This window comes from Cnephaeus nilssonii (assembly GCF_951640355.1).
Source record: "Cnephaeus nilssonii genome assembly, chromosome: 8".
In the NCBI taxonomy this organism is placed as follows: Eukaryota; Metazoa; Chordata; class Mammalia; order Chiroptera; family Vespertilionidae; genus Cnephaeus; species Cnephaeus nilssonii.
In genome coordinates this window covers 31985327-32010551 of record NC_137079.1, presented here as the reverse complement: position 1 = coordinate 32010551, position 25225 = coordinate 31985327, and the positions used below count along the sequence as shown (strand labels likewise).

At 42.0% G+C, this 25225-nt stretch overlaps 1 protein-coding gene across 1 annotated transcript in view; it reads left to right on the top strand.

Annotated features, from left to right (window-relative positions):
* MYO16 (myosin XVI) overlaps positions 1–12408 on the top strand; it is a gene marked incomplete at its 5' end in the record, with an annotated part of 447953 nt that extends 435545 nt beyond the window's left edge. Inside the window, one exon of the mRNA XM_079779480.1 lies at positions 11081–12408. Coding sequence (XP_079635606.1) covers positions 11081–11308 — 228 coding nt within the window. The 3' untranslated portion in view covers positions 11309–12408. The remainder of the gene's footprint in view (positions 1–11080) is intronic.
* Positions 12409–25225: the final 12817 nt, after the last annotated feature.

The following is a 25225-nucleotide window of genomic DNA, read 5'->3' as shown; positions in this document are numbered from 1 at the left end:
AAATATGAAAATGATACTGACACGGTTTCCATGAACTTCGGGACACTTTTACCATCTTGTGCAGTTGGTTTTACCCAAGTCTCTGTCACCTTTTTTTTCTATTTGAATTGATGTGCAACCTACACTGTCAGATCATTTAGCTTTTTCTTGGAAAAGAATGCTTACTTGCATATTAAATATATCACTTTTTCTTCTTAACCTGCAAGAATGCAAATAATATTACTTGTGTCAATCTGCTTGTAAATAAAATAGCAATTCAGAAAATTAAATCTCACTGACTGCCAGCTTAAAAAATAGGAATTCAAATGATTTAAAGTACAATTACATAATTTTTAAAAAATATTATTAAAATCAAAATGCAAAAATCTTAGATTGTTCCAAGAACTTAAGGACCCCTAAAAATATATATCAAACCCAAATTTCAAAAAAAATTAAGTTACTTAAATTATTCACTAAAATCTGTGTATACCCTTTTAACTTTTCTCCTAAAATTCAAAAACCTCTAGACCTTTCATTATTTTTTTCCTGAATAACTTTCTTTAGTTTAAAATCAAATATAAATCATAGTTATGTTATAAATCCAATGTATTGCTCAGTGTTTTGAGAGCTTCATGTTAATAACATGTCAATATAAATATGTTATATTTATTTATTAAATATGTTTTATTGATTTCAGAGAGAGGAAGGGAGAGGGATAGAAATATCAATGATGAGAGAGAATCATTGATATGCTGCCTCCTGCTAGCCCCCTACTAGGGATCGAGCCCACAACCCAGGCATGTACCCTGACTGGGAATCAAACCACAATCTCCTGGTTGATGGAGTCAACACTCAACCACTGAACCGCACCAGCTGGGCGAGACTATGTTATATTTACATAGAAACCTAAATTGTGAGAGGTGGTTACATTTAATAGTGTCTGATTGAGTCATTAGGATAACTGTAATTCAGAATGTTTAGAGATTTTTTCAAGTCAAATAGCTAACAATGACAAAGTCATAATAGCCCACATTTTATAGAGCTGTCACTTTTAAGTAGCTCATGTAACAATTACTCTTCCTTTTGTCCTTTTGAGGTAGATTATTATTATTGTGATCCCAATTTACAGATGTGGAAGCTGATAGACTTCTGCAAGGTTACACAACTATTAGGTGGCAAATTTAGGATTCCAGTCCAGGTCCTCTGACTCAGAAGTCCAGGTTGTCAAATATACTGTCTCTGTTCAACCAGCCTCAACATCTTCATAGGATTGTAATTTCCTGTTAAAGAATGAAGTCCAATGTCTATATCAAGTCTTGTAGAAATACCTCTCCCTGCCTGTTTCCGCCCATTTCCATCTGATTGACCATCTCATTTTTCAAAATTTAGTTCAAAAGTTATCACCTATCTGCCCTCGTTGGTGTGGCTCTGTTGGTTGGTACGTCGTCCCATGCACCAAAGGTGGTGGGTTCGATTTCCAGTCAGAGCATCTCTCTCTCTCTCTCTCTCTCTCTCTCTCTCTCTCTCTCTCTCTCTGAAATTAAAAAAAAAAAAGTTGCCACCTCTATGAAGTCTCTACAGACCTTCGACCATAGTGTTTGCTTTCCCAGGTAAATGATATAAAGAAAAATAAGAAAAGTTAAAAACAAAAAACAAAACACTCCCTTTTTTTTTCTCCATCTCTATGCCATGGGCAGCACATTAAGACACTTGTGTGAGTTGCCTTTAGAGAAGCATCTTTCAGACCGTCAAACCTCAGAGGGAAGGTAGGGGAGGGGAGGGTAAGGGGGAGAGATCAACCAAAGGACTTGTATGCATGCATATAAGCCTAACCAATGGACACAGACACCAGGGGGGTGAGGGCATGAGTGGGAGGGTTGGGGGGCAATAGGGAGATAAGGACACATATGTAATACCTTAATCAATAAAAAGAAAAAGTTCCTTTAATAGCAGGGCATCTCATACCCAAAGGTTCAGATGTGTGGAACACTTTATTTCTTAGTTATAACACTTGCCTTCTGGTTCTGAAAGGTGGTTTTGTGTACAAACACTATTATATAAAACATGCCAGAAAATAAATAAATGTGGTGGAAATGTATCTTTTAAAACAGTGGAAAACAAGATTTAAGTTAAAATACACCAATACGGTATCCTTATCCTACAAACAAATCCACATAAATGAGACCTGAGGGAAGCCAGCTGATTCTGAGCCCACATTGCCGGCAGCATCCCTAACCCCAGAGTTATTTCTTCTCTTTCAGAAAGTAAGTGCTTCCTTTTCAATATCAATACTAAAATTATTGTTAAAAATCATTATTGCCTTTTCAATGATAACATTTTTATGAAATATCAAATAATAGTAAGGGAGGCTGTGAGGGTGTTTGTTATTAGCAACAGGTTGTGAAATTTAAAGAATGGAGAAACACGATTTAGATGTTTTACAGTGCTGAATAATATTATAAATACTTTTTGTTGCTTATATATTACTTGACCACCACTTAGGTAATATTCATAGCTATATTTGATATTTTAAAATATGAAAGCTCTTAACTGTGACAACTATCATTCTTATACCTCACAATCTAATAAATTTAGTGAATCTAACCAAGGAAGATTAAACACCTTTAGTCAAAGGACACTGTCCTCATCTTCTGATCTTCTGTCTGTTGTCTCATAGATCATGATTTCAAAATGCCCTCTGAACTTCAGTGTTGATAGTAATGACCTATCAGATGTTCTTACATAGAATTTTAACTTTCATTTAAAAATAATCTATGAAGATTCTATTTTGTTTTTGTAATTGAAGATCAATAATGTTAATATTTTAGCATCTCTTTTATGCCATTCTGGCAACTATCTTTATATACCTATTAAATTTTACTCAATACCTATTAATCTCCATAATAGAAAATAAAGTTCCATGGGCTCTCTCAATAAAAGGGTTTATTCTGAGCACTACTTGATTATTGCAAACATCAGTCAAATTTGTGTTTCTCAGGGAAGCCTAGAGAGCTCTCTGTCATTGACTCAAAGATGGCATTCTTCTGTGCTCACTACATTATTCAAGACATCAATATCTTCGTTAAGAAAGTGCTTTCTCATGGTGTGTGTGTACAAGTTTCACCTTTTATAATATACTTGGGAATTCAGATTTTTAAAATAAATACTGAGAAGCTTTGAAAGGTTAGAGAGCATTTCTTTTATTTTAGTGAAGCAATGACTCAGGGGACTTGGAACATTGTATGTCACAATCTCTCCCACCAAGCCTAGTTCAGATCAGCAGTCACGCTCAGCAGATTGGGGTAGCCTCTATGGAGTGACTCAATCTGCAAATCTGTTCCTATCGTGAAGTTGTTCATAGAGGGTCACACCTAGTACATGTTTTTGGTCACTATGCAAACCTACTGGCAAGAGTCTAGGATTGAGTAGTAATATAAAATGGGTATATTTTGTGCTTGCTTGGTATGAGGACAGTTGTATGTTCACAGTAGTATGAAGATAAAGCCAGCACATGCCATCAGGCCACAGAAGAGCAATGCCAACTACTGGGTGGAGATCTAGATTCTGTTTGTCTAGTTTTTATGCTTTTCTGTTTTGTTAGGAGTTGATTCCATTTTTTATTCTTTTTGTACCTTCCTTGCTTTCTTTTAGATTAATTGAATATTTATTTATTATATGTTCTTACTATTCTTGTTGTAGTTTCACCAGAGAATAAAACATGCACCTTACTTATTGCATTTTAACAGATTTTATTACTTGTACCATTTTCCTAATACTGCTAGAACTTTAGAGCCTCTACTCCATGTAACCCCTCCTGGCTTTTGTAGTTATTGGTGGCATCCATTCTTGTTTTACATATAATTTTAAGTCCATAAGACCTTGAAAACTTATAATTTATATTCACCCATGCATTTAATCCCACTGTTCTTCCTTCTCTCTAAAATTTCCATTTTTTCCCATGTGGTATCATTTTTCTTACCTTCAAAACAACACACACATGCATAAGACTGTTGTTGCCAAGTTACCTCATCTTTGTTTCTCCAAAACATTTTTTATTTCATTTTCGTTTTTGAGAGCAGAATTTTAGGTTGAATTACTTCCTTTTAGTACTTTAACCTCTGATTTGTTGTTTTCTGTTGTCCAATGTTACTACTAGTATTTAGCAATCAGCTTTCACTCTCATTGTCATTTCTTTGAAAATAATGTGTCTTTTAATCTGGATTTTTAAAGTTTACTCCTTCTTTTGTCTTTGGTCTTAGGCATTTTTAATATAATATGCTTTGTATTTTCTTATTGTTGGTGATGCTGTGTGTGTTCATCTTTTGTTTGGTTTACTGAGCTGATTAAAAATGTGCATTGATGCTATTAACAAGCTTTAGAAATATCTCTGACAATAGCTTGGCCACATTCTTTGTATCTCATCTACTTCAGATACGCTTTTATGCTTATGTTCATTCTGCTATTCCTTACATTTGCCTTTTTCCCTCAGTTCTCTTAAATATTTAATCATAGGCATTTTAGTCTTTACCTGCTAACTCTAAATCTGGATCATTTGTGAATCTGTTTTATCTTTTGAATTTTGGTAAATTTCCTTATCTCTTCACATGTATAGTAATTTCTGATTGCATGGTAAGCATTGTGTGTAAATAAATTATAGATTCCATAGATGTTTTCTACACAAAAGTTTATCACCATCCTTTGTTAGGAAGAAAAGGCAACGGTGATCACATCAATCCAATCACAAATTTAGTTATGTTGGAGAACCATTCTACCTCTGGTTCTTCTCTGATCCTCAGCTTGCACCTTCCTGTGCTTAAACAGAGAACTTAACAGGTTCCTTAGCACTGAAACATTACAGTAGCTCTAGCTCTGTATTTGAGAGCCCAAGTCTCCAACCATGTGCCTTACTCAGTCTTAAAGCCCGAAAGTCATTAAGATGCGACTAGTCAGGCGCTTGAGGCTATCATCTCCCTGTTAAATTTCTGCTTCTGAAAGCATTTCTATCATTGTAAGACATTTCACTCTACTTCTTTTTTTTTAAATATATATTTTAATTGATTTTTTACAGAGAGGAAGAGAGAGGGATAGAGAGTTAGAAACATCGATGATAGAGAAACATCTATCAGCTGCCTCTTGCACAACCCCTCCTGGGGATGTGCCCGCAACCAAGGTACATGCCCTTGACCGGAATCGAACCTGGGACCTTCCAGTCCGCAGGCCAATGCTCTATCCACTGAGCCAAACCAATTTAGGCAACTCTACTTCTTATAAGCTTTTGGCCCAAGGCACCACTTTCTCATACATTTGAAGAACTTAACAAATGACCCTTTGAGAAAATGCCCATGCATTTGAGGATTCTCAAGTTTTAATTTGTCTCTCTAGTTCCATGCACCTGCAAAATATTATATATATTCTCTTTCTTTTATAATGGACTCTCTAGACCTCAGAAGAACATAATTGGCAAATGTCCCTGAAAGAAACAAAAAAGAAGCTAGTAATTGTTTACTCAGAAAGATTCTCTCTATCAAGAACTGTGGTTTCTCTAGTTCTCACTTTTGTGAGAGCTTTGTGATATTTTAAAAACATAATTTTTGTAATTCATTTCTTTTTTATCATTTTACAATGGGGGTGAAAACCTACCATGACATACAATATTCTATGCAGAAGAAGAAGTTCCTTGTTTTTTTCTTAATACTATAGATCAATATGAAGTTCTATTACTTAAAAAAAAATGGTTTTCAAGGAAATTTGGGGAAAATAATAAACTGAGATGGTATAGGTACCCTTCCATCAATTAAATATTCTCTCATAAAATTAATCCAGTAATAACATTTTTCAGATATGGCTGTTATATAAGGAAAGTGTGCCAAGGAATATATATATATATATATATATATATATATATATATATATACACTGAGTGGCCAGATTATTATGATCTCTGAACACATAATAATCTTGCCACTCAGTGTATATCCTATATAATAAAAGGCTAATATGCAAATTATCCCCTCCACCAGGAGTTCAACCAGCAGGCAGGCCGGCCAACCGCCCATGTCCCCTCCCCCTGGCCAGGCTGGCTGGACCCACAAATTCATGCACCGGGATATACACACACACACACACACACACACACACACACACACACACACAAATACACACACATACACACACATACACTCACTGAGTGGCCAGATTATTATGCGTTCAGAGGTCATAATAATCTGGCCACTCAGTATATATATATTAAAGTGATCAAGTCTGAATAAACAAATCCTATCTAATAATAGACAAATATGCAAATTGACCATACCTCCGGCACACCACAAGCCACGCCCACAAGCCACACCCACCATCCAATCAGAGCGAGTATGCAAATTAACCCAAACCAAGATGGCTACAGCCACAGAGAGCAAGGTTTCCTAGGTAACAGAGGAAGCCAAGCTTTCCACCTGCCCTTGCCAGGCCTAAGCCTCCACTCAAGTTACAAAGTTTTAATTATAGAAGGTAAACAAATTCAAAAAAATGGGGGCAGAATGGAGCTTGAGAGAGCAGGCCAGGGTTGCCGGCGGCAACAGGGGAAGCAACGCTTTCAGCACACCCTGGCCGGGCCCACCCGCTTAAGGCAACAAAGTTTCAATTATAACCCCAACACAAATGGCTGCCGGCCTCGGAGGGAGCCCCAGGCTTGGCTCTGCTCCAGGCTACAAAGTTTCAATTGTAGAAGGAAAATAAATTCCAGATACCAGGGCCTCCGCTTGGGTTGCCAGGGGGCGTGGCTGGCCTGCAAACCACCACAGGCCCCTCACTCAGGCTGCCCCACACCCCAAGGGAACCCCCACCTGATCCGGGACACCCTTCAGGGCAAACCAGCTGGCCCCCACCCCTGTACCAGGCCTCTATACTATCTAATAAAAGAGTACTATGCAGATTGATCATCACTGCAACACACAATATAGCTGCCCCCATGTGGTCAAAGATCCTGCCCCCATGTGGACACAAGATGGCCACCACAAGATGGCCAGCAGGAGAGGGCAGTTGGGAGGCACCCGGCCTGCAAGGGAGGGCAGTTGAGAGGGACCAAGCCTGCAAGGGAGGGCAGTGGAGGTGATCAACCCTGCAGGAGAGGGCAGTTAGGGGTGACCAGGCCAGCAGAGGAGGGAAGTTGGGGGCAAACAGGCTGGCAGCAGAGTGGTTAGGGGGTGATCAGGCTGGCAGGCAGAAGCGGTTAGGGGCAATCAGGAAGGCAGGCAGGCAAGCAGTTGGGAGCCAGCAGTCCTGGATTGTGAGAGGGATGTCCGACTGCCCGTTTAGGCCCGATCCCACCGGGCAGTCAGACATCCCTTGAGGGGTCCCATATTGGAGAGGGTACAGGCTGGGCTGAGGGACAACCCCCCTCCGTGCACGAATTTCATGCACCGGGCCTCTAGTATATATATATATATACAGTATATTCATTATTCATACAGTGAATGAGACTGAAGCTAAATGTAATCAGCACAGAATACACTAATGGAAAAAGAGAGGCACTAGAATACATTAATGGAGGAAACATACAGATTTTACTCAAATGCCATTTAGAAAAAGACAAGAAGAGGAAGGTGATATAGAGACTCTGGTCTTTAGCATGCTGGATAACAGTTGTTAAGTAAGTGACAATCACTGTAGAGTAATAATTAAGAAGGCAGATTCTGGAGCCAGCCTGCCTGGTCCCATAATTTTCCAAGTGACTTTGGAAAAATTACTTAACCACTCTGTGCCTCAATTTCTTCATCACAAAATGCTTTGTAGAGTCTTTAGGAGGACTGCATGAGTTACCACTTATAAGGTGCTTAGAAGACTACCTGGCACATATTTAGCACTTTAAGGTGTTATTAAGTAAATGGTTTTTATGCACACCCTCTGCCCCCCTTCCTTGGATCACTTCCCTGACAGCAGAGGCAATCTGGCTTTCATGAGAGTCTTCCCAGCAGGAGAATGTCTTCTTTCCCCGTCATTCTGGTGCAGTCTTGGACGCTAGAGAAAAGTACCCTTTAAAGTGGGGCATGCTGCTTCAGCAGCTCACTTTCAATTGATGCCTGGAGGGTGCTTCAGGACCTGGACAATCACAGTCTTGTCTTCCACACTTAGGAGGTTTTTTGTTGTTGTTGTTTTTAGTTTTCTGGTTGTTTTTAAAGTCAATTTGGGGGAACTCCTTTTGCTAAAAACCAGCTCCTGAAATCTAGTTATGCACACTAGATATGGGTTTGACCTCTTGGTTTCTGTGTTTTAACACCGTGTCTCAATGTTCTGCCCATCAACTTGATTCTGGGCTTTAAAATCTTCTTCCTGGGCAAACAATAGGCTCGGGTGGCCAGGCAGAGGAGTTGGTTTTAGAATTGTGCTGGAACAAGGACTGCCTGTGCTTCTTTTAAGTGCCTGCTGTCACAGGGGAGAAAACCACCTGTGTCCTGCTTTGTTGTATTCTCTTTTGTCTTGATGAAGAGGATGGAAGTGGCACTGGCACAAAGTAGCCAGTTGGAGGTGGGATGAGCCATCTCATTTCCTCTTAATGCTCCCAATGTTCCCATTCACATGTATTGTTTATGACTAGAATCTCATTCTTTTAAACCAGCATACTCACTTTAGAATTGATAGGAAAAACAAAACAAACATAAAAAACAAAAACCAAAAAACAGTTTCTGCAATATCTAGCTGTTACGGATTACTGGCTGCTGGCAGAAGGGGGAGCCCGTGGCAATCCATGTAGTGCGGTTGTCCTGAAGTGACCCAGCTCAGGGGCAAGCTCCGCCTCCAGGGTGTCTCTCTTCAGATGCCCGAATAAAACGAGAGGAAATAGCTGACACAATTGCACATTTTGATGCTCTTCTGCAAAGGCCCCTAAAATTTCCATCTCTGTGATCTCAAGGTCTGAGAGAGCACACAGCAGGTAGTTTAAATCACAGCTTGGATTCACTGCCACAAAATAGCACCTGCATGACGCACCAGTGGGGTTGCAGATGTTCTCAAGCACAACTACATGCCTCCACTGAGCTCGTTTGATATTTTAGTGGCTGTCCCTCGCCACACCTAACTCTTGGAACCAGTTTCTACATTAGTGTCATCCTCTCTTAACATAGACCATGAATGGGCCCTCTTGAGTATGAGGTGTCACATTACCTTAAAAGATACTAATAACTGTGCATAGACTGAGTGGATTCTAGAATGAGGTGAACCTGGAGAAATCCAAGAACATCAGACAGTTATAATTGTAATATGTTAAATGAAGAGAAAGTACAAGGTGTTATAAGAATCCTAATATATAAAAACCCTGGGTCTGTCACGACCGGAGGCTTTGACCAATCAGAAGTCAGTTCTGCAGTCAGCCCTGGGTTGCCGTGGTGACCCAGCATGGCATGGTAACCCAGCACTGACTGCTGAAGGGGCTGTGAATCAAGCCCAGAGAGGCCTGAAGAGAGAAGCAGGGTCTGATCTATAGCCTCTGTAGCAGCTGTTGATCAGCACTTCCCTCTCGCTTTCTCTCTGGGCCTGGCCAGCAGCCGCACCTCCATTTCTTTCCAGGCCTCCACTGGGGCTGCTGATCAGCACTGCCCTTCTGATCAGGCCCTGTTGATAGGCCCAGAGATGCTGACTGGCATAGAAATTGACCAATCAGAACCAAATCTGGGTGAAGTGTGAGGAACCAATGGCTGCCTAGGAGGTGGAGCTTTTGATGCTGACTGGCATAGAAACTGACCAATCAGAACCAAATTAGGTCAACTGTGATGATCCAATGGCTGCCTAGGAGGTGGAGCTTTTGATGTTGACAGGCATAGAAACTGACCAATCAGAACCAAATTGGGTCAACTGTGAGGATCCAATGGCTGCCTAGGAGGCGGAGCTTTTGATGCTGACTGGAGTAGAAATCGACCAATCAGAACCAATTGGCCGGTAGAGGAGGGCAGTTGAGGGTGATCAGGCAGGCAGAGGCAGTTAGGGGCGATCAAGCTGGCAGGGAAGGACAGTTGGGGGTGAGATCAGGCTGGCAGGAGAGGGCAGTTGCAGGGGGAACCAGGCCTGCAGGGGAGGGCAGTTGAGGGCCATCAGGCCGGCAGGGGAGGGCAGTTGGGGGCGACCAGGCTAGCAGGGGAGGGCAGTTGGGGGTGATGGGGCTTTCAGGGGAGCAGTTAGGTATTAATCAGACCCGGCAGTGGAGTGGTTAGGGGGTGATCAGGCTGGCAGGCAGAAGCAGTTAGGGGCAATCAGGCAGGCGAGTGGTTAGGAGCCAGCAGTCCCGGATTGTGAGAGGGATGTCTGACTGCCAGTTTAGGCCCAATCCCACAGGGGTCCCAGAATGGAGTGGGTGGGTACAGTCTGGGTTGAGGGACACCCTCCCAGTGCACGAATTTTGTGCACTGGGCCTCTAGTCCTATATAATAAAAGGCTAATATGCAAATCAACCGAAAGGCGGTACAACTGGTCACTACGACGCACACTGACCACCACAGGGCAGATGCTCAATGCAGGATGCTGGTGGTCACTGCTCTCCTACGGGGGGAGCACCACTCAGCCAGAAGCAAGGCTAATGGCTGGCGAGCGCAACGGTGGCAGAAGCCTCTCCCACCTCCACGGCAGTGCTAAGAACCCTTTGGGAGGTGTCCATCTAATGGGGGATGTCCACCTGACGGTGGGGAGCAGGTCTAAGCCAGCAGGCGGACATCCCCTGAGGTGTTCTGGACTGTGAGAGGGTGCAGACAGGGCTGAGGGACACCCCCCCCACCCCCCAGTGCACAAATGTCGTGCCCCGAGCCTCTAGTGTATGTAATAATAGAGGGCAAACAGACAGTTAAGTTTTTCTTCTACCACCGGAAGGATATCACATGTTAACCAGTGCACCTATCCTAAGTGTTCCACTGATTTTTTCCCCCCACTCTTCTTAATTAAGCAGCTCACAGCCAACCCAGTTGGATGTCATTTGCTGAGTGCTGGGGGTTTTATAGGGAATGAATGATGCCTCTTTAGACCCTGGTCCAGTCCCGTGGCAACCAGGTGTTGCTATTATACATCTCGCTCATTCTCAATATATATTTGGTGTTACTCTTCCCCCCTATTTTCCCCACAGGTAATCCATCAGCTGAGGCTCTCAGAGAATGAAAGTGTGGCCCTGCAGGAACTCCTGGACTGGAGGCGAAAGCTCTGCGAGGAAGGAGAAGACTGGCAGCAGATTCTGCAACACTCTGAGCCCAGAGCACCGCCCCCACCTCCATGCAAGAAGCCCACGCTCCTGAAGAAGCCTGCAGGGGCCCCCTGTAGCAAGCTGCCTTCCCAGTTCTGGGACACTACCATGTGATGTGATCCAACCCACAGCATAAAACTGCCCAGTGATTCCAGGCGGCATACACAGAAGGCTGCCTCTGATACATGCTGGGTGCTCTCTCCACGCATTTACACAGAAAAGCACAGGACACAGAAGTTAAATACCTGAGATTCCGTGTGTGTGTGTGTGTGTGTGTGTGTGTGTGTGTGTGTGTATGTGTGTGTGTGTTTTCTTACCCATTCCATGGGGATACACTCTGATTTCCAGGCTCCATGGTGATAGGGCCATGCTACCTCCATGTAGCAAGTGAAAGGCCATAAAAAGGTATGGATGAGGTGAGAGAGGAAAGAGGGGTGGAGGAGAGGAGGGATCCATGCACACTATACACTTGTTCCTATATAGTCTGACCACATGTTTCTTGTACTCCAGTCGTTTTAATACAAAATACTCTACCAGACATGTGTTTTTATTTCTTTGTAGGTGTTTGTTTTATCAGAATTACAAACCTGAAAATTATTTACATGTTTCTTACTGTGTTTTATATCTTAATGTAATTGGTGGTGCTCCCTTTCTTCAAAATACAGATTTTTTAAGATTATTTCTAGATTTTTTTTTCTTTTGCATACCATTTTTTTACCTAAAGTATCTAAGAATCTGGGAACTCTGCTGTTGTGTTAGCTTTGCCCTGCATATCTATATGGACCAAGTCCCATGTTTTATATTTCATTCATTGATTAGGAGGCAGTTCCTTCCTGTGCCCTGTATTTCTGGATATGTGGATTGTGAGCTCTTCAGTTAAATCTCATCTCCTGACTTCAGCGTAGGTTACAGGAAATTTTTTTGTCAGTCTGCAGATATGGCTTCACATTCATAGCTGTTGGGATGAAAGGGTCATACCCATTTAAAGGTCTGCACAGTGCAAGTCAGCACGCTGAGATTTACTGGTTCCAGCAGCAATGCTGCATCACAAGTCAATTGTCCTCTCCGAGCGCCTCTGCATGGCTCACCTGCTGTATATCCTCAGCCCTCCTGTACTGCAACTGCCTGTTTGTTGATGTGCTTCTGGGGGCTGTCGAGGAGTTCCGAGAGGTGGCATCAGACCATCATGTCTGGCTACTCGGACTCTCTCTTCATACCAGCCTTTGAAAAGTTACTGTGCCAATAAAACGGTACAACTTTGTTCTTCTGTGGTTTTATTTATTTGCTGTTGTTGTTATCTTCTTGTTATCTTTCACAAGGAATGCTTCTGATTCCTGATCAGAGCCGTAGGGGCAATTAAGTAATCTCATTAATCTAGCTCCCTTCTGATGTTTTTCTCACAACATTTTTGCAAGCTTCAGGCTCTAGGAGTTGTTTTTTTTTCCACATAAAGCTTTATGAGTATATAGATAGAATTATTATGCAGGCATATGTCTGTTTTAGAAATAACATGTTCATTGTTTAGGAGTAATAATAGACAAACAGGTCAGGAGATGACAGTTTGTTAATACCAATCCCACAGGGATTGGTCAGGAGGCAGAGGGAGTGAGGGAACTCTCACTCTTGAAGCTTTTTTTGTGGTTTCATGGGGAGGAATGTGGGAGGCAGAGTATGCAAACATGAAGTGGAGGACTTTGAATAATTTCAGCAAACCCTGGGGTGCAGAGACTGAATCTGGCTATTTGGTACCTGGTCCTAGGCAGGGGTGCGGCCTGGAGTGGGACAGGTCAATAAGAGGTGTGGGCTCTGGGTTGGTTGGAGTTGTTGACTCCCTCCAGGATTTGGTTAGCCCCGGGAGGGACAATACCTCCATGATGAGCAAGGCCCAGATGTCAAAGGATCAGAATACAGTAAAATAAAAGACATAGTTAATACATGGCTAACTGGCAAACTACTGTACCATTCAACAATCACAGGGAGGCATTCTCCCAACCTCCAGCCAACAACCAAGCCCCACACCCTGCCTCTTCCTCCTCTATTTCCCTGACATCTGACTTCCTAACCTCGGCCACTAAGCAACAGAAGAAGCCAGCTTTTCTTAATATACACAGCTTTCTTGGCCATGCACTGCACATGGTAGGCACCTAATAGACTTGGTTGAATTCAAATTTGAATTGGATGCCCCTCCCAATACTCACAGTATATTAGAACAGAATGAACAGTGAACTCGGGCATTACACCTTGTGAAAACTTGTTTCAAATGTGCACTGAGCACTTGCCGTGACTGTTCTGAGTGCTTTGCACATATTATTTCTAATACTGACATATGACTCTATGGTCATTATTATCACCAGTGAATCATCATCCTGAAATTGAAGCTCAGAGCTCGGAGTAGGCTGTCAGAATGTAAACCCTCATCATTCTGGTTCCAAAGTCCATGACATTTTGAGTTTTCTACTGATTATATTGAAATACTAGAGGCCCGGTGCACAAAATCTGGGACCCCTCGAGGGATGTCCGACTGTCCGATGTCCTAAACAGGCAGTCGGGCATCCCTCTTACAATCCAGGACTGCTGGCTCCAAACTGCTCGCTGCCTGCCTGATTGCCCCTAACTGCTTCTGCCTCCCAGCCTGATCATACCCTAACCACTCCCCTGCCAGCTTGATCGATGCCTGACTGCTCCCCTACCGGCCTGGTTGCCCCTAACTGTCCTCGCCTGCAGGCCTGGTCGCCCCCAACTGCCCTCCCCTGCTGGCCCAGTCACCCTTAACTGCCCTCCCTTGCCAGCCTGGTCACCCCTAACTGCCCTCTCCTGCTGGCCTAGTTGCCCACAACTGCCCTCCCCTGCAGGCCTGGTCACACCTAACTTCCTTGCCAGCCTAGTTGCCCCTAACTACCCTCCCCTGCCAGCCTGGTCACCGTAACTGCCCTCCCCTGAAGGCCTGGTCCCGCCCAACTGCCCTTCCCTGCAGGCCTGGTCCCCCCCCAAACTGCCCTCCCCTCCTGGCCCAGTCACCCTTAACTGCCCTCCCCTGCCAGCCTGGTCGCCCCTAACTCCCCTCCCCTGCCAGCCTGATTGCCCCTAACTACCCTCCCCTGCCAGCCTGGTCACCGTAACTGCCCTCCCCTGAAGGCCTGGTCCCACCCAACTGCCCTCCCCTGCAGGCCTGGTCTCCCCCAACTGCCCTCCCCTGTTGGCCCAGTCACCCTTAACTACCTTCCCCTGCCAGCCTGGTAACCCCTAACTGCCCTCCCCTGTAGGCCTGGTCCCACCCAACTGTCCTCCACTGCAGGCCTGGTCCCACCCAACTGCCATCCCCTGCTGGCCCAGTCACCCCTAACTTCCCTCCCTTGCCAGCCTGGTCGCCCCCAATTGCCCTCCTCTGCTGGCCCAGGCACCCTTAACTGCCCTCCCCTGCCAGCCTGATCGCCCCTAACTGTCCTCCCCTGCAGGCTTGGTCACCCCCAACTGCCCTCCCCTACTGGCCCAGTCACCCTTAACTACCCTCCCCTGCAGGCCTGGTCACCCCTAACTGCCCTCCCCTGCCAGCCTGGTCACCCTAACTGTCCTCCCCTGCTGGCCTGGTCACCCCTAACTGCCCTTCCCTGAAGGCCTGGTCCCCCCCAAGTGCCCTCCCCTGCAGGCCTGGTCCCCCCTAACTGCCCTCCCCTAGAGACCTAGTTGCTCCCAACTGCCTTCTCCTGCAGGCCTGGTCCCCCCCCCCCCAACTACCCTCCCCTGCTGGCCCAGTCACCCTTAACTGCCCTCCTCTCCTGGCCTGGTTGCCCCTAACTTCTCTCCTCTGCTGGCCTGGTCCCCCCCAACTGCCCTCCCCTGCAGGCCTGGGTTCCCCGCACAACTGTCCTTCCCTGCAGGCCTGATCGCCCCCAACTGCCCTCCTCTGCAGGCTCAGTCACCCCTAACTGCCCTCCCCTACAGACCTGGTTCCCCCCAATTGCCCTCCCCTGCAGGCCTGGTCCCCCCAACTGCCTTCCCTTGCAGGCCTGGTTGTACCCAACTGCCTTCCCCTGCTCGCCTGATCGCCCACAACTGCCCTCCCCTGCCGGCCATCTTGTGGTCGCCATCTTGTGTCCACATGTGGCAGCCACCTTTGACTACATGGGGGCAGTTATCTTATGTGTTGGAGTGATGGTCAATTTGCATATCACCTCTCTATTATATAGGATATCTTTAAAAACTTCAAATTTAAATGACTTTGGGGGGCTACAACATTGTGTGAAACTGATGGCAGACTATTGTAGGTAAAGCTTACATGAAGTAAGGAGTCCCAAGCACTGAGGATCCAAAGGACACTTGCTATTCATATTGACATGATCACAGTTTGGGGCTTGTATCATCATAAGCTGAACCTGACAAACGCTTACTAGAGGTACCATGAGCATCATGAAATAGTAAGTATTTAATCTGTCCTGTAATCACTTGCCTCCTCTAACATTTGTTGACCTTATAGAGCTAAAGGGCAAACCCCTTGAAAATTTTCTAAATCACGATCTCCTAAGTCAGTAATGTCTTTGTGTTTAGGTGTTTGTTTTCTCCACAGTGGAGTAAGACTTCAGTATGTGGTAATCAATACTTTATAACTATCTGATTGTACCCATTCTACATACATGACAGAAAAATCAGCAAAGACTCAAAAGCATTAATAGCCTTGATAGTATGACATAAAATCCAAGTCTGTGTGTGTATTAAAGGTACACTCAGAATCGTTCTTTAATGATTAAAACATTGTCAAGAAAACAAACAAAGGTACTATTATGAATAATAAAGCACTGGATGTTATTCCACATAAGCAAGATTTTGACAATTATGTATATTTGCTATATATTTAATGTATTTTAATTACTATTAGACCATATGGTATGAATTATGATATATTATTAGGCCTAAGACCTTATGTTTAGCAACATAATTAGTATGAATTATTACCCTATGTTCAAACACTGCCCAATTGCTTTTTTTAAAAACATGCTTTATGAGGGGACTCTAAAAACTATCAAAATGTTTGTAGTGGATTAAAATGATTTAAAATGTATTTTCTAGGGTGGAAAAATATATCATTACTTTTCTTAATAGTGGTATCTACTTTAGTAGAATTATGCTTACATAAATCTACCTGATAAAAGCAACAACCAATTAAAATCTTAGATTTGCAAGTGAACTTCACATATGAGCATTAAACAACTTAGACAAAAAATGTATTTTGAATTCCATAGTTTAAAAGGATGGATACATTTCTGTCAAAATTCTAGTGCTGCCAATTTCCAGCCAGACATCAAACTCAACTCATACCACAATAAAGGTCATGAGGTTATTATATAATAACATTTGAAAATTGGATACATTTCATCTACTGGTTATTACTCTGCATGGCTAATTTATTTTCTAACTTTTATATGTGTATCTTTAGTTAGAAATTAATAGGATTTATTTTAATTTTCATCAGAAAATTTTCCACAAAAACATTCCTAAATTAACTGGGATGGGGGGAAAACCAACTGTGTTCCAAGTAAAAGTTTCGTGTAATTTTATTACATTTTTCAAATTGTTTTTAGCTGAACATAAAAATTCATGTAATGAAGAGGAAAGCAATTATATTTCTATTTATTGTGCAATGGTAAATTCTCTATAATGCTCATATTTCCCCCCAAACAGCACTATTTTCAAAAAATTGAAACTATATTCTCTACCTCCATACTACTTCCTTTACATCTTTTTCATAAACAATGACTTTAACAAAGAAGTTCTACTATAATGTTCTACTCATGTGAGTTACAAAGATACCCATATAGCAAAGGGTTGTAGCATGCTGAGTTACAAAGGGGAAAGAATTACCTTTGTAGTTTTTTACTTTACCTAAGTACTGCAGACCCCTGGGATGTTCCATTATGATGGTTTCAGTAAGTTTCTCTAAAATCCAGGGTGCTTTGTAAAACTTTAAAGATGACTTTTTCAAAGGGTCAGTCTTATTAAATGCCTATAATATATCTCTATCACTTGTTCTAATTTCTCAGATCACTTTTCAGATTAAAAAAAGTCTATACCTAAAATATCATTTGTGTTTCCTTTGACATCAACACACTATAATACAGGCTTTATTTAGTTTAACATGTTACAATGGCAGAAGAAAATCTTGATGTCTTCTCATGAGAAAATATTAAAGGTGAAAAAAAATCTATGCATTCATTTCAATTGTTGTTTTATAAGAGGAATGCATCGAATGTGTGTCTCTTTTATCCTTTGAATAGAGTTATCCACAGACATTCTGGTATATCTGCTAGCTTGCCTTTTCCTATAGCCCCAGGGAACATGTGCTGCTTCAAAGGAAGGCTGTGAGCTTACCCAGATGACATTTTCCTGATGTCACCACTTAGTTTCTAAAGTCTAAAGAAAATGAAAGAGAATGAAACTATTGATAAATTCCAAGGGGGAGATCAAAGCTTTAAAGAAAAGTGGAATAAAACCAAATTCAATCTGAGGTTTTGATCTCTTAATATTTCAGCAAACAAAGGAGCTAGAGGTCCGTGATCTAAAACAATTGGTTGAAAAGTGTATAAATTCTGTCACATTCTGAAGAGAGGTTTTCTTACTGAGCTTATTTTTGGGGATCTATTAAACATAATTCAATGAAACTGGTCCTTGTGTTACAACAGAAAGAGTAGGTCCACCTAACAGAGTCCCTATTATTGTTCATCGACATTGTTAAATAAAATATTTTTAAAATTACAACAGTAACTTTTTGGATGCTTTTCTATTTAGATAGATTGTGCATACATGTACATTATAGGGGAAATAGTTCTTCATTAAATTTTGCAATTAGAAGACTGTTGTTATTCCCCTGGGCTTAAAAGCTGTTATAAAAGGATAACATTCCATATTTTTAAAAAAGCAAGGAAAGTTCCCTAAAAGAAGAGAAATTCACATAGCAATGGTCTCCACCAGGAAAGGTTGTCTAGGGTAGGGAAGTAGATAATTTGAGATGACATTATCTCATTATGATTACTAGCCCCAGATGAAAAGGCAAAACCTACAAAGGTGGAATACTTGGTTCCCAGAGCATTCAGAAGTCAAAGTTTGCCCACACTGACTCGAAGAAAAAACAACTGATGAAAGTTACAAGTGTGCCTTAACTGGTTTGGCTCAGTGGATAGAGCGTCGGCCTGCAGACTGAAAGGTCCCAGGTTCGATTCCAGTGAAGGGCATGTACCTTGGTTGTGGGCACATCCCCAGTAGGAGGTGTGCAGGAGGCAGCTGATCGATGTTTCTCTCCCATCGATGTTTCTAACTCTCTATCCCTCTCCCTTCCTCTCTGTAAAAAATCAATAAAATATATTTTAAAAAAAGTTACAAGTTGCTGTATTTCCCAGTTTTACTCTGACAAATGATTTCTCTTAAGTGTCCACCTCTACCTATGTTTATTACTCAGGTAGGCTGCTTTACAAACTACAGAATCTATGGCTTAACACAATGGATCTGTATTTGCATTTGCTCCCTTAAGTTATAGTCCTACACATGTTGACCCCAAACAGTTATCCAGACACCAAGGGTTCTTCCATCTCATGTCTCCAACCTCCTCTTGGTCTCCAACGGACTTCTCATTTAGCCAGTAGAAAGGGATTGGAACAAAGAGAGTGGAACATGGGGGAGTCATGACCTGCCTGCAAGTGGCTCATGTCACTTCTGCTCACATCCTATTGGCCAGAACGCAGATGTGAAATTGACTCAACTGGAAGACAAGCCTGGAAAATGGCCCTACTCTATGATCAGGAGAGAAGGGAATTTGGCAAACAACTAACTAGTGTCTGTTACACTATGTGAGGTGAGGAACTCATAGTATAAATATCTATAATCTACTTTATATATTTTTTCTGCAATAGAAGTTGCCTAGGCCACTCACCTTCCACCAACCATATATGTGGACCCTCCCTATGTCCATAAACCACCTGTCCACCTTTCTCCCAATGTCCAAAGATAAGTCTTCCTTGCTAGCCCCAGAAGTTCATGGAAGGAGGATGGACTGGGGAAGAGAGGAGAGATGGGAGAGTTCTCACTTGCCTGGTGGCTCCCCCTCTGGGCCTGGGAATGGAGCAAATCTGCCTTTCTCTCATGGGAGATGTAGAATTCTTTGGGGATTCCCTGCAGGTCTTTTCTCTCACCAAGGCCTGGGCAGATGGATGCATCTCTACTCCCACTGCTGCTGGTGATCTCACTGGAGCCCATGGACATGAACAGGAGGAATGCCTCTCTTCACCCAACATCTCCCTAATCTCTGTAGGATACCCCATAAGACAGTGCTCTTGGCCCCTTAAAGTATGGTCTAGTGACCAGCATCAGTGACATCACCTGGGAGCCCCATTCCCAGACCTGCTGAATCAGAGTCTGCATTTTACCAAGACTAGCAGCTAATGTGAGAATTTGAGCAGCACTGCTCTGGACATGCCCATGCTGGCTCCTTCCATGTGGCCCACGTCGGGTGTTGGGAGCACCTCCATATAGCACTGGCTCCAGCAGGGGCTGCTGAACTCAATGCAGGAACACTCTTTGGCCCCACCTCTAAAGGCAGCAAACTCCAGTTTTGAAGGTTTCTCCAGGGTTATCACACCAAGATTCTGAGTCCCATTAGGTCTGCGCAAGGTACTGGCTCTCTGAGTCTCTCCGCTGCATAAAATCATTTCCCCATGCTCTTGGGAGTCTTCAAGAAGCCCCTCCCACTAAACTCAACACTGAAAACTAGCACACATCCCACAACCCTCCCTAAAGATGGGATTTCATGTGTGGCCAAAGAAATCTTTCATGAATCTTTCCTGATTCTCTCTCTGACCCGTTTTCCTATCTTTAATCTTGCTGAGGGACCCAAGAGACAGGAAACAAGTTTTCCTTCCTTCCCTTTGAAAAGTCTGTATATGTTACAAAGAGGGTCTAACATTCACTGTACTGTCCCAGTCACTGTCATTCTGGGGTGTTAGTAGAAACTGAGGCAGAAAGAGTTGCAATATAAAATCCTGTAACAAATACATGTAAAATTACAACATATATCCTTAAATGTTCCACAAGTCCCCAGTAACTCAGCCAAGCCTTATTCTAATTATATCACCTATAGGAGTCTGCTCTTAATTGCAGTATATATCTCCCCACTCCCCTCAAAGGGTTTCTGCATTTTTATCATTCTGAAACTAAAGAAACCATGACTCACATGTTTCAAACCATCTTCTATACTCACTTGACAATGCTGTCACCAACAGGTTTCCCAGGGGTAAAAACTGAGTGCTCAGAGTTATAATCTACATTAGACCAGGAAACCCTTAACTCTCACTTTCTCTACTCTCACAGGAGGCACCCAACTCTTTCTTTTTTATTTTTTCTTAATTCCTCATCCAAGGACATGTTTCCATTGACTTTTATAGAGAGGGAGAAAGGGTGAGGGAGGAAGAGAGACATTCATAGGCTGCCTCCTGCAAACATCCTGACCAGGGATCGAACCTGCAACCTGGGTATGTGCCCTGACTGGGAATCAAACCTGCAACCTTTTGGTATAAGGGATGACGCTCCAACCAACTGACCAGGGCGAATCACCCAATTCTAAATTCCAAATGTCTTTTTAGGGAAAAATATCCACCCAACCTTTTCATTTCTCTCTATATACACTTTAAGTCTGGCTTCAAAGAGGGTCAATAATGGAAAAAAACACATTCAAAGTTGCTTGTTTTTCTCAGGAGAATTTCTATATTGTTTTCTGTCTCCCTGTGCTTGTACTTTTGGTTTGAGTGTTGGGGTTGTGACACTCCTATAGTTTATAATTTTTACAGATATAACTTATATGTCACTAGTTTCTGGTTATTAGCAAAACCTCAGTATTTCAATTTAAATTGCTTTATGCTAGTTTCAAGTCATACTGATATTTTCATTTGTAACTATTCCTGCTTCAAAGGTTCTGTCTAAAATTTGTTTATGAGTTTTTAAGTTATAACTAACACTGAATTGATTTGAATCTTTTACCTTGAGAAGGATACCACTAGGAAATAAATCACTGTGACAAGTATTTCAACATTTAAAACCACCCTTCAAAATATCAGACCAATGTTTACTTCTTGAATACTTTCTTATTTCCATTATTATTATTATTATTTTAATTTTACCTTTACCTATGACCTCTTTACTTCCTATCTTCTTAACAGCCTTACAAGAGCACAGGCCCAAAAAATTTTGCTCCCTCAAAACTCTGAAGTGCATAACTCATTTGATGAGAAGTACTGGGCACTGACAGCCATGTGTGTTAAGTAGTGGTCCCCTCCCCTCTTCTGTGTGGTGGTCCATACACCTGCTTGGAGTTGGTAGAGCTAACAAAGGGCTCAGATTCCTGTTTCCCACTTCAGCCAGGTGAGTAGGGCGAAGAGGGAGCAGTGGAAAAGAGGTATAATTGTCCTCTCATTTTGGATGAGTCATGAGCATGAGAATAAGATTGAGTTAATTGATGCCTTCCTCTTTCACTTTTCAACTGGGAAATATAACTTATATTTTGGTGCCAAATTCACAGAGAAGCCCAGTGAAATTTTCTCTGTGAAGATGCTTTGGTTTTATGTGTGAAACACCTAAAACAAGTTCACTCACTCAAAATAAGCACACTCAGGGTGGGGCAAAGCTAGGCTGTTGTAAGTGTGTGAAGCACAGAGTTGATTCTTGTATTATTACTTTTAATTATTGTATTATTCTTCATACAAATGACCATAGTCTACTTGGCCCATATTTCCAAAGCTCTTCCTCTGCATATTTGGCATTGAATATGTGGTTTTGTTCCAACAGACACAATTCCTGTTTCTAGGAAGTTATAATTTAGTGGAGAGAAAAGAAGTTAGACAACTAACTCCACATATAACTATTTAAAAAGCAATGTTGTCAAGTGCTATGAAGGCGAAGTGCAGGGTATTAGGAAAATCTGAAGAAAAACTTAATTAAAAAAGCGATGAAACTCTTTTTAAAATACTATTTATTTTGAAATATAGATTGCCAGGTATAAAGTTAGAAGAGTACATTGCCATTTAGAATGACACAATCTCAGGAAGTGGGAAAGAAATTTAGATGTACTGTACTCTTCTCAATGCTTCTGCCTTTCTAGTGCTCAAAGCCCTCTGCATATACTTCAAGCATAGCACCTGTCAAGGTATTATAATTTCTACCATTCTTACTAACTGTGAGAGTTTAAGAGATCTTGGTATTCCTCAGACTCTAGAATCACCTTTGGCCCATAGAATGCAACTCCCTACTACTTGGTAATGGATGAATTCAGCCAAGCAGAATGGATTGGATCAATGCATGTGAAGGCTCGTTTAGAGTGAATGATGGTGCCCACATATCAGGAATTCTGGGGCCACTCAGACTAGTCAAGAAGGAACATTGCCACATAGTACATTCAGCCCTCCCAGCTCCCTATGAAAATTGTCTCAAATGGAAACCACATCTGCTTATTTCACCCTTCTCTAAGGTGGTAACACAAACAAATAAAGCAGAACACCTAACTGCCTCAGGGTAAAGGATCAAGGCAAAATCATGAGTCACAAAATTTTGGAGAAAAAGATAAGTAACTTCAACAAGAGAAAGAAATTATGCCCAAAGAAACAGTCATTGGAGCAATCTGAACTACGTTGACCTACGTATGTAGTCAGTAAAATTTGAGGAACAGCTTGCCAACTTGGCAAGTGTCTGATTTGGTAAACACCTTCCTGATTTTCTCAAATTCAGCATCTTCCTTGGCAGCCCAGCTTTGGAGTACAGAAAGCTTCAATGCTCAATCTAGAGACTATTCTTTAGCTGCCCCAAAGATTCTGTAATCCACTTACTATGCTGTGAAAAATCTGGGGGAAACTAGCTAGAGTTGGATTTTTCTTCACCTGAGCTTTCTTCAGCACAGTAATTGGTACCAGAGCTAGCTACAGACAACACTCTCAGGGAAACAAGAATCTGAAATGTGTTATCTGACCTGGTTAGATTTGAAGGCAGCATAGATTCTCCTAACATTAAAGGATAGGACACTGGTAGTGTATGGCATCCATTGATGAAGGAGATACTGGAATTATTTCTGAAATTATGGAAAATAAAGTTCCCAAATGAAGAAAAGGCTGTGGTGGGCTACACAGTTGCTGTCATAGATAAGCATGGAATGAATGATACAATGGCTATGGATTATGCTTGGTTGTTTTCATCTAAGTTAGAGATCACAGAATTAGAAAACAAAAGATTGGGGCTTGTCATTTTTATCTCATAGTCAGGAGATCAGGAAGCTTTTGTCTTCAAGAATACCTTATCTATTTTAGCTGGGAAGCAGATGTAGTCATATTGTGACTGAATTAGATAAAGAACAAAAATTATCCAGAGGTATACCTAAGACTCATGAAATGTTAAATCCACTGAGAAGAGAGAAAACTGGTCACTCCAAGAAGTAGCATGCTGTTCTTACTACTGTTTAAGAATGGAAAAGAGTACAATTTCTCACCTATCCAATTTGTAAACATTCAAAACTTATTAAAAAGTTAATAAAATGCATTTGTTTTTAAAAGGAATGAGAAAGTGCTCTACAAACTGATATGAAGTGATTACAACGATTTACTGTTTAATGGAAAAAAGCAAACTGCAAAACACATGTGGTATGCTATATTTTATGCCAGAAAAAAAGAAACATGAATATGTTAAATTCAAACCTAATAAAATATTATAGGGGATTGGTGGAAATGGGCTTGACTAGGTAAAACTGGGAATAATCTCTGAGTATCGTTTTTATATAATTTTGACACATCTAAATTCTTTACATATTAAAAATGTAAAATTTAATCCAAATAATAAAAATTAAACTCTAAAATTAAATGTAAACAGATTCAATTGAACCAAGATGCATATTTAAACACTAATCAAACATCCTAATATATAAAAAGTCAGGGGCCATCATGACCAAAACAATCAGACGGGCAATCAAACAGCAGGCTGTCTGGGGTGACCAGGCCAGCAGGGGGGTTAGTGAGGGATGACCAAACAACTAAACAACAGGCTGCATGGGGTGACCAGGATGGCAGGGGGGTTAGTGAGGGACCACCAAACAACTGAACAGCAGGCTGCGTGGGGTGACCAGGCCCGCAGGGGGGGAAGTTGGGGGCAACCAGGCCAGCAGGGGGGCTGTTGGGGGTGACCAGGCTGGCAGGGGGGCAGTTAGAAGCGATCAGGCAAGTAGGCAGGTAAGCAGTTAGGAGCCAGCAGTCCCAGATTGTGAGAGGGATGTCCAAATGCTGGTTTAGGCCCGATCCCTGGGGAGTCGGATATCCCCTGTGGGTTCCTGGATTGGAGAATGTGCAGGCTGGGCTGAGGGGACAACCCCCCGCCCTGCCCCTGTGCATGAATTTCATGCACCAGGCCTCTAGTGTACAATAAAGGAATTAATTCAGGTAACTTTTGAACGAGATTTTAACTGTACATCTGTACTAGAGTCCAAAAGCAAAAGGAACTTCAAAAATATTGGTCTTTAGCTAGTAACCATTTATAACATAGTATTTTTAAAATAATTCTGAAATATTTTATTTTTATGGTAAGATTGATCAAATGAGTTAACATGCTAATATTGAAAAACTATAGGAGAAGAGAGATCCAAATATAGAGTAAGGAAAGGTGAGAAAAAGTTCTGTAGTTTCTGGTTTGATTTGGAAGTTAGAGACTAAAACATTTTTAAAAATCCCAGCCCTATCCACTGAAAAGGCCTAGAAATAATAAACCTTACTAGCAGTGAGTACATCTAGCACACAGATTTACGTTTCTAAATGGCAGATTTCACCTATATGGCGGAGAAACTATGAGGTGAGTCTGGAGACTTGAGGGATCAGGATGCAAGGAAGTTACATGTAAACACAAAACAGAAGCTGACTAGAAAGGGCTCCCATGGACCACCTGCGGGGCTCTTCATATTAAAATTATAAGAGAAATACTAGAAAAAATATAGACTGCTTACATTTCTAACAAATAGAGGGAAAATTT